Source organism: Myzus persicae, unplaced genomic scaffold (genome assembly GCF_001856785.1).
Source record: "Myzus persicae strain clone G006 unplaced genomic scaffold, MPER_G0061.0, whole genome shotgun sequence".
In the NCBI taxonomy this organism is placed as follows: domain Eukaryota; kingdom Metazoa; phylum Arthropoda; class Insecta; order Hemiptera; family Aphididae; genus Myzus; species Myzus persicae.
The window spans coordinates 30,405-48,052 of record NW_019102330.1 but is presented as its reverse complement, the minus strand read 5'-3'; the positions used below and the strand labels follow the sequence as shown (position 1 = coordinate 48,052).

The window sequence follows — 17,648 nt, the reverse complement described above, 5'->3', positions numbered from 1 at the left end:
TCCATGCCGAATGTTGATTACAGGAATGATGAATTGAACTGATATGAGTAGGGGTGCTCAAAGTAGGTCATTTTTGTATTTTCTCGGCGTTAATTCGTGTTATTATAGTAAGTTATACAGACAATGTCTCGAACCAGCTGACGAGTGACGAGTGCATAGTGCATTATTTATACTGCATTAGTGCAATTATTGTACATAAGTACTAAAGTACTGTACTGCAAAAATTTGAAATCCGCAATGTTTACTTTTGAATTCAGAAAAAGAACTTATAATACCTATCCATGGGCTACGTATTGTATTATTTGTATTTCATGTACCCTCTCCTAATATGACTCAAATACATTGCTCGAAAATCTATAGAATGTCACATTCCTGATAGGTACCTACCAATGACCGATTACTTGAATTATTTGCTCCACAGCCCTTAAAGTCGAAAAATTATTAAAATCTCCTTCATTTGTCAACAAACGACAGAATTCGAGAGTGCCGCAAGGCTGTAGCAACTCAAAATGTGTCATATTTACGTTTTATGTTTCACTTGAGTCTTTTAAGAACAAACTCTCTACACTCCACAAGATTAATAACTTATTGGACGTTTTATGAAAATTTGTAGGTAGGTGCCCGATTTAAACGTAAAACCTATTAGCAAAAAATATACATTTTATGGTACTTTTGTTTTGCGAAATTTCAATGATGATAAATCAAAATGATTTTTTTTTTGTTCTGTACCTTCTTCAAGTTACAACAGTACATAGGTTAGGTACTGACTTATTATACTCCTCATGATGATTATTAGATAGATGAATAAAAAAATAAAAAATATATTCAATATTATATTCCTAAGTTAAATAGTAAATTATAAACGTACTTATAGGTGTGTATAAGTACAGTGGAGCCCATAGGTTTTCTGTGAACCAGTGTAGTTAATAGTTATTTAATAATAGGGCCCTCAAATTTATTTTGGTCTAAATTTCATTCAACGATCTTAAGTCCAGATGAATAGTAATTTATCGTGTTTGATCAAGAGATCAGAGTGCCCCCGCTCCCCAATTATGTGTACCACGAGAAATCGATGCAATTTCACTATTTGGTATTTTACGAGGGCGTCACTGTATAAGTATAATATAAAAGTTAAGTACCAAAGTATAAACATGAAAAAAGAACATTGATGATTAAATAAGAATTTTTATTTTATTTGGAATCCAAAGAAGAACTCGTTCATTTTCCCAAGGAAAGAATTCTTTTTTTTAAGGAACAATGATCGGAACTTGCCAAACAATGCGCCCATACTAAATTTTATTGAGTTTCTGACTCCGCGCTACCTATTTACTGGCCTACGGACTACGACTAACAATAATTTATCAATAAATTATTACTGTTAATTATTCCAGGATCAAATATAACCATGCAGGATAAAAATTAATTGATAATCAATAATAATTGTATGATATATACGAGTAAAGTATAACTGTAAGATAATTTATTAAAAATTCATTATTCAGAAAATCACTAACGTGGGTATTAACGTTTAGAAGTGTGCGTTTTAAATTCTACAAAAAGTCAAAAACTAATAAATTCAAAACATCGAGAGGGAAATAAATACCTAGCTCGAAATTTGTACAGCTGCATATTGTAGAATATAGAACGCATTTTGTGTTAGCGAAATTATGAACAAAAAATGTTATTCGGAAGCGTCAATTTAGAAAAATGTGAATGATATAGGTACAAGGCGTAGGTAACAGAATACAGAAGACCTGAAAAATTAACTAAGTAACTTTTATTGTTCTAATCAATATTAAAACATTTTATTTTGTTATATTTATCATTTAAAAACGTTTGCACAAGTAAAGTGTATAAGATTTTTTATTTTTATTCTTTAAAAACTGAAAATAACAAGTTTGAAATATTGTACTACCTAAACTTTTTTTGGAAAAATTCAAAATAGTCAATTTGTGAATCAATTTTTTGGACACATTTTGATGGTAGTTACGTTTATTCGAGTCAAGTAGTTTATTTTTTATTTTTTTTATTAGGTACATAGTACCTATATAATAAAGTATACCTATGTAGTATGTTCAATAATGTATAGCAAGCTCGTGGAGGGGGGGCACGAGTCTTAACTTACAGCAATTACAAGTTTTATTGAATATTACATTAATTTAATTTAAAAATTATTTATACTTAAGATATAATTAACGCTTAAAAATATAAAAGGTTAGAGTAGGTATTGATGATATGAAAATTACAATATAGGTGAAATATCAGCAGCTTGTTGTAGCCATTTTGTTAAATTTAGCTTGAAATTTGAATATAGCATAATTCATATAGGTAGTATATTTCATAAAGTATCAATATGTACGCAAGTATGTTTTTATGAATATTTGGACTACTTAGGATCAGTATAATATAGAAAAAAGTGGTGGATAGTGGTTTTATTAACTTTGTGCTTACTAAATGTTGTGTAATGATGTTCAACTGTTTAAGTCACACCTTTTTTACAATAGTAGATTAAAAACTTTAATTAATTAAAGCTATATAAAAGTAAACAAACATTTTGGAAAATTGAATACTGTTAATGTTGGAATAGACTTATGCAGGCACGCCCGCAGAGATGTAGCTCACTAGGTGCAAAATATTTTTAATATCAATATAAGATGTGGGGGGCTTTGCCCCCCACACCCCCTAAAACTTATTACATGACATATATTATTTATCATCAATAATGGGTATAACAAAATATATTTAAAACATAACTCATTTTATTTATTACTTCTTATAAAATATAAAAATTAGAAAGAATTTTAGATGTAAACACACACATACATATATACATAAATAATAGTGTACCACAGAATAGATGTCAGATAACGAAATTCATAATAATATTATTGATGACCAAAATAAATGTAGACGCGTGGTTAGACGTGGCTGTACACAGTACTAAAATGCGGCAGACGGTGGTATCTCAGAATAGACAGATGCCTGAATAGCTAATAAGTATTTAATATTTACTATATTGGGAATAATCATGGGCATAAATTAAAAATTTACAGAGAAGGAATTTTTATATTTTATTATTTATTTGAAAAATCCAAATTATTAAAATTCTCTGGTGGTGCATTTGCACCACCTGGCCCCCCCTCCGGGCGTGCCTGGGCTTATGTAAGAAATTAATTATTAATACCTATCACTAAGTTTAAAACAAAATCAATGTTAGGTTTTGGTTATTTTGTAAAAATATTTGGAGTTCAAATGATTATAAAAAAAAGTCGTTACTATAAGAACATAATATGATATTATGTTGTATTGTATTTTCAAGCTTTTTGACTCCTCGAACATATTTTAATCGATATTTATAGAAAAAAAAGTAAAAAATATTGAAAATTAAAAATGTTCAAGAATTGTTCAAATAAAATCAAGATTTTTTTAAAAATTATGCCAACGTCAGTACGTCACTAATGGATAAGCAATTCACACACACTATGGGCCATGGGCAAGACGGGCAACCATGTCTATAATGAGTACCTAATGGATAATGGATCCGTATAAGCATCTAACAAACACATTTTTATTAATATTACAGCTGAAAACCGGAAAACGACTACTGAACGCAGAAAATAATCCTTTCTTCAAATTAATTTTAATATTATTCGAAGTACTGCGCACGGGTCAACTACAGGTAAATAGGTAATAGATATTTGACAGTGGTGGATCAAGGATTTAATTTTGGGCGGGGCCCATAGTCCATATCTTAAAACTTAAATTCTTATTTTTTTTATTTATTATTTATTTTTTATATTTATAACCTATGATTATGTTTAAATTATAATAATATTGTGAAATGTATACAGGCCCGGCGGAACGCACAGGCAACACAGGCCCATGTCTAGGCCGGCGTTATGTAAGAGGCAGCATTTCCTTGGTGGTAGGCAGGGCCGTATTTTGGATAATAATATGTTGCTACTTAGCAACTTGGCCTAACGCAAAAACCGAAAACCGTTTTTGAACCACCGATGAGAAAAAAAGAAATTATTTAATTATTTAAAAATAATAAAAAAAAGAAGTGATAAGTATCCGGCAATTAACTAAATTTAGTTTTGGATGGGACGGTTTACGTACAAGTACAAATGTATAATACTCTAAAATTGAACTTAATATAACGTGTATATTAACATTCGATTTTTCCCCGAAATTACGACGTCACGTTCGTCGAATGTCGGTACTTTATAATTTCACAGAATAATTATTCTGAGACAATAATATACTATACTATTGCTTATAATCCAAATTGTTTATTTTTGGCGCGGCGACACGGGCAATAATGTGCTGATAATACTAGCAGAGCTCATTAGTATTATTTGTTTTTCATCCGTCGCTTTGAAGTGACCCCCTACAATTTTTTTACAATTACTGACAACGGTGGCTGAAAACGTACCCATGTTATAGTATATTGTATGATTTGTATGTATATTTTTGTAAAATAAATTTGTACCTACATTATTAGTGATTAATTATTATTAAATTATTAATAATTTTGACAGTAAATATTATAATTGGTATAATGATATATAATATTAGCGTGGATATTATTAAAGTCATTCGATCTTCAAGTACCTACGGTTCAGCGTTTTTTAGTTAAGTATTGAACTACCTATAATCATAAGAAAATCGTTTCATGTGAAATCGTTAGTTTACGGGTGAATACCTTCTCAAAGCTGAAAAAAACTTCAAACGCTCATGAAAAATTAATTTATCTTTCCATCAAATTTTGTTGTTGTTTTTATAGGTAGTAGAAAAACTTAAAATTTTAAAATCTTAGATAAAAAAGAAAACATTTAAAGAACTATTGTGAATTTACATTAAACTTTTTTTAAAAGTCTTACGAGGAGCTTTGTATTAAATATTCAAGTTTTTTATGGAGCGAACAATTTTACGTCGATAAGAATTTTAAAAAAGTTAATAAAAGTAGGAAATTTCTTATGCCTATAAATAATTCAAAATTAGTCAAATCATTTTGAATTTTATAGTGTACCTACCTACTCTTACAGAAAATTCTAGTTTAAACAGTTGGTGAATAAATTATGTGTTTACAGTTTTTAGAGTTCTTTACAGTACTTTTTTGAGTTGCTCTAAAATCATAAAATTGATTTTTTTCAAAAACTGGTTTTGCTAACTTTTTTTCTGAAAAATTGAGTGTAAATCCACAATGTAAAATATTTTGCAATTACAAATTAACATTTTTTTCAGTTTTTATAGACAAAGAATTGAAAATGTAAAACAAGATATTTCATATTAAGTAGGTAGTTCCATTGATTTTAAGTACTATTTATGGTAGTTCATACTGTCACCAAAAAATCTAAATAAAATATATAAGTACAGTTTTTGTAATTGCTATTTTGAGCTATAATATAAATGTATGATAAATAAAAATAAATAAATGTATGATATACAGAGCAGACTAGTTTGAAAGCATCCTTTGGAATGCAGTTAGGATTTATTTTTATTTCATTAAAAAGCAAAAGCTAAATATTTCATAATTTCTAAAGTATTATCTTTACATTTATTTATCTGAGTAAGTATGAAATCTAAAACCAATTAAAAAGCATCTTGAAATAATTCATCTGATGGTGTTATCATACAGGCTGTTAACAATGAAACCAAACTGTTAACATCTGACGGCCGACGGGTATTATCATTTATCAATATACAATATAGAAATGTTGTTGTATATTAAGTATTATGTACCTAGATTGAAATCTGTAAATTTTTCAAAGCATTATACTACCTTATTTAAACTATAAGAGAACAGATTTCATGTTGATTTATGCTAAAATTGATAACTTATTATAGGTAGGTAAATAGTAAATATTAATTACCTGATGGCCTGTTCCCAAAATTATTATATTACTTAGTATCCATACACCAATACACCAATGTAATAACTACCCAATACAAGATATGGTACTTAATTGATAAAAGAAAAAGCAGTGACACTTTTTGGGGAAGAATTGTTTTTATTAGTTTAATTTTTATAGGTATATTTAAAATGAATGTATTTTTTTTTTTGTGCTTATAAAGTTTAAGATTTCTGCACTAGAAGTATTAAAATATAATATATATTATACATATTATAAAGTATCTACTACAGTAAATAGCGGAGGCAATATTTAGTTGTTTTCAATGATAATTCATACAACTAATGTCTCATTGTAAATACAAGGAACAATTGAATGCTTTAATTCTATAGAATTTTCTTGAAATATTAAAATAAATATTTTTGTAAATAGTTAATAATATGTATTGTAATTGTTTATAATGTATTTTATTTAATTTCGATAAAATAGTGTGACAAGTATGTATGTTTAGTATACTACTACAGAATACCTAAGTGATAAATACCTATTTTACTTCTTGGTGTTTATGCATTATAACTTACAAGTAATAATGTGGTTTTTAAAACACTTACAGACTACCATTTTAATTCTTCATTATTTTTCATTATAATTTATACATTGAACATGTGATTAATGAAGATAATAGTTGATATACACATTATTTTAATCAATAAAAAACACAATATTTGCCCTTATATTTATATTACTATCATAGCTTTAATAGTAACAATTACTTAATATAATAGAATCAATGCATTTAATATTCATAATATTATAAAATGTCTTAAAATACTACTGATCCAATAGGTTCTGCTCTGATTGCACTCAAATCAATTGAGGAATCCATCGTTTCGTCTACTTCACCAATTATAGCACTGAAAAGTTTACAACTATTTATTAAAAATATATTTTCAACTATAAACAATTATAAAACATACATTATTTATTTATAAAAAAATTTGGACAAAGGCCCAAATCGACATAATTACATGTAAACAAAATACAAACAACAAGACTATCAAATATAGTTAAAATAATTAAAGTAGATAAAAATTATCAATAAGCTGGTTAGAAACTTTCATAATTAGTTATTAGTAGAACATACAACACATAGAAATAATAATACACTGTGTTCTAAATACTATCAAACAATTATAACAGCAGAAGTATCAATGTTATTGTCAACAAATAGCTACATTTGATTCAATGATTTATTAATGTATTTTAGCTTGAATTTTAAAGGTATGCACAACAATTATCCAATGTTGCAAACACTAGGGGTAAACTAGGCGTGCATTCAAGGGATGTTTAAACCATGATATAATTTAATGAGCAATTGTAAAATTTAAATAAACAAATTTTAGTTGATATTAATACTTTTTTCTTAACAAGCCCTTCATAAATAATTTTTCTTTCGTAAAACGTGACTTACAAAAATCTACAGCAAGCAGTGAGAATAAAGGCAAAAGATTTAAATTATTTGGGTATGTGTTTAATGAAATGTGTTTCCATAAGATTTTATTATATGTTGTTTTGATAATATTGTCAACTGTTTAATATTTTAAACAAAAAATATTAAGTAACAAATTAAATGGTTACAAATCGTAAATAATTAGGTGATAAAAACCAAAATTCAATAAATAAATGGCTTGTTGATAGAAGAATATTTATTTAATACAAAATTGTATAAATATATACACAAGGTAGGTATTATTCTTGTTTGTGAAACCAATAAATGTATCCATTTTAGAAAGTTTTCTACAAATATGTATATTTCAACTGGTAAATTTTTGTTAAAATAAATAAGAATATCAGCCATAAGAAAGGTTTCACAGTGGAGGATTTTCTGGTTTTATGTAAATACTTAATGCTGATGAGTATTAGTAATATATATTTCAATTATCTTAATGTGTCAATGAATAATGATCACCAATCAATTTTTCATAAGACCTAAAATAATTGTTATATTTATATATAATATTTTGTTATAAAAATATATCATCTAACAATTTTGATCGTTAAATGTAATTTATAGTATGTATGTTACTTTTAAATATAATTATGAGTCTAAAAAATTATAAGATTATGTTTGAATTAATACTTACACATTGTCACCACGAATGAGATGTAAACCTAATATAATTTGTTCAACACCTTGATTCGGGCTGTATACACGTTCATGGCTGTCGTCTAAGATTATATTTATAGTTTGATCAAATCCTTTGAGGGTACCCTAAAAAAAAAAATTAGTTAATACATTTTTTTAATAAATTGTGAAATATTTATTAAGAATCAGTTTATTTACCACAAAGTTTCTGCCATCTGATGTTATAATAGAAACAGTATCTAACAATAAAAAAATAAGGAAAATAGTACTTACATCACATAACCCAATCAAAGTATACTAAACTACTAATTTAACTAAGTTTTTGTAAAATTGTGCAGTTCATTCTAAGATGATTATGTACTAACGATAATATTTTGCTCGTTCTGTAGAGCTACACAGTGTTTATACCAATAAACATATGCAGTTATAAAATTATTTTTAAAACTAAGATATCTGTGGTGGTTTTTATTTAGTAACCAACAATGTAACAATGAACTTTATGTAATATTTATTTTATTCAAAGGATACGGTTAACATAGCTCTCCAGTCCTGAACTCATTGTAATACTCGGAAGTATAGCAAATTATGATCAGTCTTGAAGCTGAAAATAAAATAGCGTTAAATTATAAGGTAACAACTGTACACATACAAATAAACTAATGTTAACTAGGTATAAATAGTATTTTACACAAATATAGTAAAAATATAACAGTTCTATAAATACAAATAAATTGAGTGTACATACAACTATTATATAGATATTTCACTTACAAGTGGTCAAAAACCGACTGAGAATTGAAAAAACTTGAAATTAAAAAAAAGAGGTGAAATTAATTTAACATAAGCATAACTGTTGATAAATATTTATAAAAACTTGAAACAGGTAAAAGAATAACATAAAATACTAAACATGTCAAACACAAACTCAAATCGCGGTTTACTTGTTTTTCGGCGTTACAAAGATAAGAATGACATTATCTTTTATCATTGTTGTCACCATCGGTACAGTAACCAATAACCAGGTAGTGCTAAAATATATTAAATAATAATTAGTCTATTTTGGTATTTCGTCATGTCATGAACAAAAATTATTTAGTTTCATGGTCATGCATTTAAAATTTTAATTTTAAGGTTTTTAATAGTGGGTTTCACCTTGAATGTCATAGTCTTAAAATAAATAATATATCACACTATATTTATATGGTGGATACTCGAACAAACACCTCATAAGAATAATAGGTCCATTCTGCAAAGTTCAATATTATTATCCATAATTAAATTTTAGCTCATCACAATTTTTACTTTGTTCGCCGGTAGAAAGTGGTTATGCATAATTTAAAATGAGTCTTACTCAACTACCCAAACCCAGATGTCCGAAGTAACCTTAATATCTCCGTACCTACATGCTGTGTTGGGTAAACAGTAAATTACTTTTGAAGTTTTGACTTATTGAGTAATAAAATTATGTTACTCGTTACATCAAATAATTACTTGTACCAATTATTTAATATTTTAAATACATTCTACATCCGAAACTTATTTTAATAACGTGGAAAATAACACGTTACTCTCCAGAAATTACTCTTACGTTACTATCCGATGCGCGTATTTGTATGACGCATGTTTCCTATATTGTGTACATTATGGTAGAGACAAGAGTACCTGAAACTAACTTTAGATTATCACTCAAGAACAGCTCGGTTTATCGGTTCGGCTAATTTTTGTTGTTGTGTCTGTAACTTTGAGAACAAGGATTGTTTGAGAAAACGAATTTGGTAACTCACTAACCACCTTGTTTTTAAAATGATTATTATTAATTATGAATCTCCAATTCTCTCATGACTCCTACTTTACAAAATTCCTATTGGCGACACTACTTCACGAATGTGTAATACATTTGGGTAATTTTCAGATGACTGACTACTGAGTACCTATACACCTCTGCATGATGAACATAAAAATAATATAGTAGTAAGATTTTGAATTATCCTCTGATCCTAAAGGTTAGCAAATAGTAGCTGTTTGGCTCCCAGCTTGGAAAACAAAAATTATAATATGCCACAGGCCCATTCATCAATGAAAGCATGACCAACAGGAGCTGTTGAAGCTCTATTTAAATGGATCACATTAAAACTAATCAATCTTTAAAAGGCCATCTAAAACTAAAATAATTTAAAAAAAAAAATGCATAAAGCAACTTTATTTTTATAAAGGAAGCTATAAAGTATAAAGTTATGAGATACTAATGCACTATTATATAATTTAATCAAATAAATCAATTTTAATTTTTAACACATAATATTTAATAAACCACTTGTTTGGATACATTGAAACTATACAGGTAGTCCAGATGCTTTGTCACTCAATAGTTTCTGTTTGAAAATAAAACAAGAACAATAATTATTATTTTATATATAAACATGGACTATCAAATGTTTTATCTTGAAAATACATACTTTTACTATGGAAGCAGATTGACAAAATGAAAGTCCTACGTTACGTATTAATGTTGTAATAGCAGCAGGCACTAAATTGTTTTTGCTACCATAAATTTTCTGAATGCCATCAACACCTAACATAATAGGTATATTACGACGCTGTGCTGCAGTTTGATAATTTAAAAGTGCATTCAGATCTCCTATGTGAAAAACATAATTTAAATGTTTAAAATCAGTACTTTTTTATAGTACTGACTAAATACTACTAAGAAGGTACTACAAACCAATATCAGCGCCTGTTAATACTGATTGGTTAAGTTGATCACTTAATTCAGTAACATCACTAAAACCTAAATTAACACCTTGGCCAGCCAAGGGATGTATTCTGTGTGCAGCATCTCTAAGATACGTAATGTATAAGTTCATTAAAAATTATTTTTAAAAAACTAAATTATTATTAAGTATTTACCCAACTAAAGCAACACGCTGACCAACATATTGACATGCATGTCCAAAGCCTAATGGGAATGATGCTCTACTATCTTTAGTTACACCAACGACAATTGGTGGAATAGATTTTATTTTTTTGTTTTGATTATTCTCATTATTTGATTGGCAGTATTTATTGAGTACCTTGGACACTAAATGAGCTGCATCGTCTGCTAATAGTAAACTACTTTCGTTTGATTCTTTTTCTTCCTAATCCATAGGATTATAAAATTATAAGACAATTGATAGTAATACATTTAAGTATTTAACTTTTTTTAAATGTACCGATAAATTGTCATTTAAAGCATCAATAAATTCATTGTCACTCAACTCTGCTAAGCGATTTGCTTCTTCATAACTTGTTGTCCATACTAGTGAACATGTTTTATCATCCAACTGTTTGTTGATAGTACAAATCAAAGTATTAAAACATTAAGAACATTCTTATAAGTTATAACATTGATTATCAATGGACATAAATTATAATAAACTTAATTGGTAACTCACGGGTAATAAAGCCACTGGACCTAACTGAGCAAATTTTTGCCAAGCAACATGTCCTTTATAGATATCATTCTGAAATACACAATGTATTTAATAACAATAACAGTGAATAATTTTATATAATACATTATTCAAAACAATTTTACTTCATCAGACTGTATATGTAAAGTTGCCACGACTGCACGTTGACCATATTCCCAACCAACATACTGCTGACCACTAATGGCAGAACGTACTTTAGAACCATATCCATCTGAGCCAATCTAGGAATGTGGAGAATTTTTTTTTACTTTTATTACATATTTTAAAGTTGAACTCATAGTAAATTTCACCCACTAAGAGACTAGTTTCAAAGGAAGACTCTCCGTTTGCCACTTTTATAGTGGCTAAATCTCTATGGGAATCAGACAAATTACATTGATTAACCCGAGAATCATAATTTACAGTAATATTTTGCTCTTCGTTAATTTGTTTGTACAGTGCTCCAAGAATAGTGTCATTTTCAACAATATATGCTAAATCATTGGCATTGTCAAATGTTAACACGTTGTTGACACCACCACTTCTACCTGCACCAGAATTCCAAATCTAAAATTTTAATCAAGTAGCATAGAAAATGTCTCTTTTCGTTTGTTTTTTAAATACCTACTCGCATTTCTTTGACTGCATTACAGCGTTCTAAATCTTCTATGATTTGCCATGCCCCAATCGATTGTAAAAGTTGTACACTTGATTTGCTCACGGCAGAGACCCTATTACTGTAAGGCTTGTCAAGGGTATTTTTCTTTGAGCACAAATCATATTCTTTACGTTTTGGACCTCCTTCTAATAGAAGGATGGACATGCCACGTAGTGCAGCTTCTTTAGCTGAAATGTAATTTAAATTAAACATTGATAAATACTTTCTAGTAATGATTGGACAAATAATTACATAATTTGCAGGCCATGGCACAGCCCACCATTCCGCCACCAGCTATAACGACATCGTAGTATTTCTTATTCGAAGAGTAATTTGCGACATTACCCAGGGACAAATACAATCGGTTGGCAAATAAGTTTATTGACATCATTTTCGTTTTCAGATTTATGCGCGAAGACATAAAATTCATTCTTTGGTACATTTTTTCAACTAGTTCATAAATAGATGTTTTAAAATAGTGTCATTAAAAATATAAAACAATACAGCTGCTAGTGAAATCACATAACATGAAGAAAGTTGTGTAAACAAATTGGCCACAAATAAAATGTTTAAAAATCTAAACAGAATATATTATAGCAACAATATTATAATAGTTAATGTAGCGTTGATATCATTAAATGAATAAAATGAACATTGGAACGAAAATTGTGTCAAAACTTCAGATAAATGAATGCTGGCCAATGCAAAACTAGTATACGACTTGATTGTATTTCAATTTAAAAACATTTATAATTTAATTATTTAATTATAAATTAGAATGAAATATTAAAAAATTAAAATACCCGAGTTGTAAACAATGTTGATTGATTAATCCCACTTGAAAAGTACAAAACCCAAAAAAAGTAAAAACCCGCTTAGTAATTTTATTATCATCATAGAATTTTGTGGTGTTATCAATTATCATATTATATAGAATCTATCTTGAACCGTGGTCACAGTTATTTTGTGCCGTGGTTACCACCTTATCAGAATGCGATAAGTGAGCTCATAGATAACTATAAATTGTTTATCTTTATTATTAATTATATTGTAAACATTGTAAACCAATAAACTAATTACCTATTTAATTATTTACAATATATTTTCACTGTCAATTTGTCATATTATGTCACTTGCTGTTTAAAATTAGTACTATTTACTCCAAATACCGGTTTATTGTTGAATGTGTATACTATGACCGATAAAAAGTAATTTAAAAGTTAGCAATTTGTAAACAATTGAAGTGTATTATACGAATTCAGTTTTTTCTTCTCAATTTTCGGGCCTTTGATTAATTTTTAAATGCATCATAAATCATAATACATTTAAAGTATCAAAAATACTAACTGCAGCCCAATATCTGAGGTTGGTATAGTTTTTAAATATTTATTTCCTTGATAGTCGACTGGGCCTGTCCAATAATGACCGAGGGCGAATCTTATTAACCCTCAGTTTTTATATCAGGTCACACCCTTACATTGACTTACGCAACGGTGAGGCGAACTTGATAAATGCTAATAGGTACCTTACATATATTTTTTTTCAGAATTGATTTTTCAATTTTGTAACCACATATTTCATGAGTTTAAATAAACCAGAAAAGATGCCTTCGTTGGACGCAAACGTTGTGAAAATAGCGGTTGAAATGGAATCTGAAAATCCACAACTTAAAGAATTCAATCAAAAGATACCTTTAACCAACATAATCCAGGACTTGTGTAGTGGTTGGGACTTAACTGATCCTGAACAATATGCTTTGAAATTTTCTGAAAAAACAAACCAAAACTATGTCACTGAAAAAAATAGGAATGAAATTAAAAATGGTTCTGTATTGAGACTTGCATTTTCTCCTTCTAAGATTGCATACGACATACTGCAAACACTTCATTCTGAAGGTTCTGACGATAAAAATGAAAGAACTTCTGCCCTACAAAAGTTAGCAGAATGTAGTACTGATATAACATTTGCTCTTGAATTCATAAATAAACAAGGATTGGCTTTAATTATAAGCTTAATTGAAAGAGGTATAACATAACTAATAATTATATATCTGTTGTTAAGAACTTAAATATTTGAATAATTTTTTGGTTGCAGGTAAATGTCAAGGAGCAATGTTAGCTAATGCGCTTGCTTCATTTGTCGAGTTAATGGACCATGGAATTGTATCTTGGGATATTTTAGAAACTCCATTTATTAATATGGTTGCCAGCTATGTTAATAATCAAACATCTAGGCCACAAGAAGCAAAAGTTGTACAATCTTCATTATCTATATTAGAAAGTATTGTTCTAAACAGTTCTGCTAAGTATGGTCAAGTAGAAAAAGAAGTAGGATTTCCTAACCTTGTACTACGTCTTGAAAATCAAAATCCGATCATCCAACAAAATGCACTCTCTTTGATAAATGCTTTATTTTTGAAAGCCGATCCAGCTAAAAGAAAAATTATTGCTAGTACCTTATGTACGAAGCAAGTTCGCAATGTTATACTACAAAATATCATACAAACATCATCTGGTGAAGTTGGATCTGAAATGGCTCACCAACTTTATGTGATGCAAACATTATGTTTTGGACTGCTTGAAGAAAGAATGAATACCAAAATGGACCCACAAGATCAAGATGCTCACGAAAAGATTAAGGTGAGCACCCATTTATAAATTGTATTATGTTCATTGACAGTAAATTTTAATTTTAATTTATTTCAAATTTAGGAGTTGCGAAAGATTGCATTTGAATTGGATACAATTAGTGGTGGAGATGCTAGTAGACGACAACTTAGTCCATTTACCAAAGATTATAAAAAATTGGGCTTTAAATATGACATAAATCCTGCATTAGATTTTACAGAGACTCCTCCCGGAATGTTAGCTTTAGATTGTATGGTATATTTTGCTCGTAATCATGTTGATGCTTATACAAAAGTAAGAGTTCTAAGCTACCTAAACCATAAAAAAAATATTTTAACTGATTATTTTATACTAATTTTAGGTTGTTCTTGAGAATTCATGTAGAGCAGATGAACATGAATGTCCTTTTGGTCGATCATCTGTTGAATTAGTACGTTTACTTTGCAACATACTTAGGATTGGCGAACTTCCCAGCGAACAAACTACTACATATCATCAAATATTTTTTAGCCATGATCATCCTTTCCATGAATTATATTGTGTTTGTATTGTATTACTAAATAAAACATGGAAGGAAATGAGAGCAACAACTGAAGATTTTGTCAAAGTAAAATTAAAAAACTGTTCAAATACACTATTTATTTTTATGCAATTTTATAATATTTTTTGAAAAAAATTGATAAGGTTATAAGCTTTGATATTTTTCTAGGTATTAAGTGTTGTACGGGAACAAATCACTAGAGCTTTAGGTTCACAACCAGCTAATTTGGAAAAACTTCGACAAAAATTATCTACTCTCACTTATTCTGAAATAACTAATCTATGGCAACAAGAACGTACTTCTAGAGAGCAATGGGAGAGCCATGCTCGACCTATAGTACAACTTAAAGAGTTAGTTACTCCTGAGATTGTGCAACTTATTAAAAAACAACGACTCAACTACATGGTTGATGGGACTCGTTTTACTAAATATTCACAGCGTGGGCAGGTTAACAAATCCTAAAATATAAATTATAAACTTACATACTAATTTTTTTTTTTTTTTTAGAGAGTTAAAGATAAGTTTTGGTTTGTAAGATTATCACAAAACCATAAAGTTTTACACTATGGTGATTGTGATGATAAAAGTGTCCCTACAATTGAAGAACTGCCAAATAAGTTGGGAGTGGTCGATATCAAAGCATTGCTTACTGGTAAAGACTGTCCTCATATGAAAGATGCCAAGTAAATTTACTAACATTAAAAATAATTGAAATATGAATAAATAATTGTAGTTGATTAATAATTTTATGTTAATAGGGGCCGAAAATCCACACATCAATTAGCTTTTTCATTGACTTTAGATTCTGTGGAAATGACACCTCTTTATTTTGTCGCTCCAGATGAAATGGTTTATGATTATTGGGTTGACGGAATAAATGCATTACTAGGTAAATAAAATTGTATATGTATATATATATATTTGAGTTTAGGGCTTTGAGATTTAAACCTCTAGAATATAATCCTCCTGAGCAAATGAATAAATATTTCAAATGTTTACCCTTTTATATTGATTTGTATTAAAATTACAAATTTGTCATTAATATATTAAAAAGTGTGTTTAGTGGGTATTACTGTATACCAAAGTAATCCACTAGAAATACTTAAATTATTTAGAAAATATAAATATCTTGTACATATATTTTCAGTGATAACACATATTATGTACAAGATTTTTATATCAACAGTGATAATTTAACACTGCTTAAATATTAAAATGTAATTATAGTCTATTTTATATACTCAGGGGATAATATTTATTAATACAAAATTAATTTAGTTGTAGGGAAAAAATTTTGTTTTATAAGACTTGTTCGTTATATAAATTGTACTTCTTAATATTGAAAATATTATTTAGGAAATAAAATGACAAGTAAAGAAGCTGAGAATGATTTGGAAACATTATTATCAATGGAGATAAAGCTTAGACTTCTGGATGCCGAAGGAGTTGGAGTAGATATTCCTCAAGATCCACCTCCTGTACCTGCTGATCCACCAAACTATGAATTCTGTTACGATTTTAAATGAAGTTCTAAAAAAATAGTTTATGACCAAATTATTTATTTATAACATATACTATCTAGTATCTAAACTACTAGGTTTATAAGGGTTCTAGTAAGGTAAACTTTAATTTTTTGTATTGCTGCTATGGAGGGAACTATACATGAGCAATATTTCCCTCCACTTTATTCTGTTCCAAAATAGAATACACGGAAACTGGTCACCGCCTGGGGTGTTCTCTTTTGAAACGGAGTATAGTGAGATATCCTGAATAAGCATGAATTATTAAAAATTGTTTATTTAAATAAGAATTTAAATTTTAGTAAAACTATTTAAATGCAAAATCATTGTGTGTAGTACTCAAAAGTATAGGACTTTAATCCATAAGGAAACAATATATTTTTATATATTATATTTTTTTTTATACGTCATATTATAGTTTATTCGTATTTATTTTTTCTATTACTCATATATTTATAGTACTCTTTAATAAGATTAACTTTTTTATAAACTCGATCTAGTCTTTACAAATGAAAAAATGCATTTTAAGTTGTATTTAATATTTATATTAAAATAATTCATTTTTATTTTATTATTATTTTTTTGTAGAGTTAAATATATTTATCTTGATTATACTTGATTATATAGTAATAAAATATAGAATACTCATTTATAGACAAAATATTTGCTGAATAATGTGATATTAGATATAGTTATCAACATTTGTTTGTTCCTGTAGAAACAACTCAATATAAGACATTTGATCACATATTTATTAATTGATATTAAATTTACAATTATTCCAGGTATGACAAACCATTTAATTTTTATTGTCATTTTCCATTGAATTAACCATATTTAAATGTATCA

General features: G+C 28.1%; 3 protein-coding genes across 7 annotated transcripts; 1 reads left to right on the top strand and 2 right to left on the bottom strand.

Moving 5' to 3' along the window:
- Positions 1–6,586: 6,586 nt before the first annotated feature.
- Positions 6,587–8,983, bottom strand: LOC111031882 (U6 snRNA-associated Sm-like protein LSm8). Of its 2 annotated transcripts, none has more exons than XM_022312000.1 (5): positions 8,747–8,983; positions 8,530–8,602; positions 8,200–8,240; positions 8,000–8,127; positions 6,587–6,769 (listed from the first exon to the last, which is right to left on the bottom strand). In XM_022312000.1, exons 2-5 carry the CDS (start codon positions 8,558–8,560, stop codon positions 6,679–6,681), a joined length of 291 nt encoding a protein of 96 aa, XP_022167692.1. In that variant the 5' UTR covers positions 8,561–8,602; positions 8,747–8,983; the 3' UTR covers positions 6,587–6,678. The 2 variants fall into 2 exon arrangements, with proteins under 2 accessions (XP_022167692.1, XP_022167691.1); XM_022311999.1 differs by having other exon boundaries at positions 8,773–8,983.
- A 1,303-nt stretch (positions 8,984–10,286) lies between these two features.
- LOC111031881 (ubiquinone biosynthesis monooxygenase COQ6, mitochondrial) lies at positions 10,287–12,998 on the bottom strand. 4 transcript variants are annotated; one of them, XM_022311998.1, is made up of 10 exons: positions 12,364–12,908; positions 12,078–12,299; positions 11,769–12,001; positions 11,579–11,695; positions 11,436–11,504; positions 11,214–11,324; positions 10,909–11,138; positions 10,724–10,839; positions 10,458–10,639; positions 10,287–10,373 (listed from the first exon to the last, which is right to left on the bottom strand). In XM_022311998.1, the coding sequence occupies exons 1-10, from the start codon at positions 12,551–12,553 to the stop codon at positions 10,335–10,337; spliced, it is 1,509 nt and encodes a 502-aa protein (XP_022167690.1). In that variant the 5' UTR covers positions 12,554–12,908; the 3' UTR covers positions 10,287–10,334. The 4 variants fall into 4 exon arrangements, with proteins under 4 accessions (XP_022167690.1, XP_022167689.1, XP_022167688.1 ...); XM_022311997.1 differs by having other exon boundaries at positions 11,769–12,020; positions 12,082–12,299; positions 12,364–12,758; XM_022311996.1 differs by lacking the exon at positions 10,287–10,373 and adding an exon at positions 12,915–12,998 and having other exon boundaries at positions 10,410–10,639; positions 11,769–12,020; positions 12,082–12,299; positions 12,364–12,561.
- Positions 12,999–13,125: 127 nt separating this feature from the next.
- Positions 13,126–16,818, top strand: LOC111031880 (engulfment and cell motility protein 1). The gene is made up of 9 exons (XM_022311994.1): positions 13,126–13,476; positions 13,658–14,135; positions 14,206–14,750; positions 14,823–15,032; positions 15,100–15,345; positions 15,448–15,726; positions 15,787–15,962; positions 16,038–16,168; positions 16,636–16,818. The coding sequence occupies exons 2-9, from the start codon at positions 13,691–13,693 to the stop codon at positions 16,803–16,805; spliced, it is 2,202 nt and encodes a 733-aa protein (XP_022167686.1). The 5' UTR covers positions 13,126–13,476; positions 13,658–13,690; the 3' UTR covers positions 16,806–16,818.
- Positions 16,819–17,648: the final 830 nt, after the last annotated feature.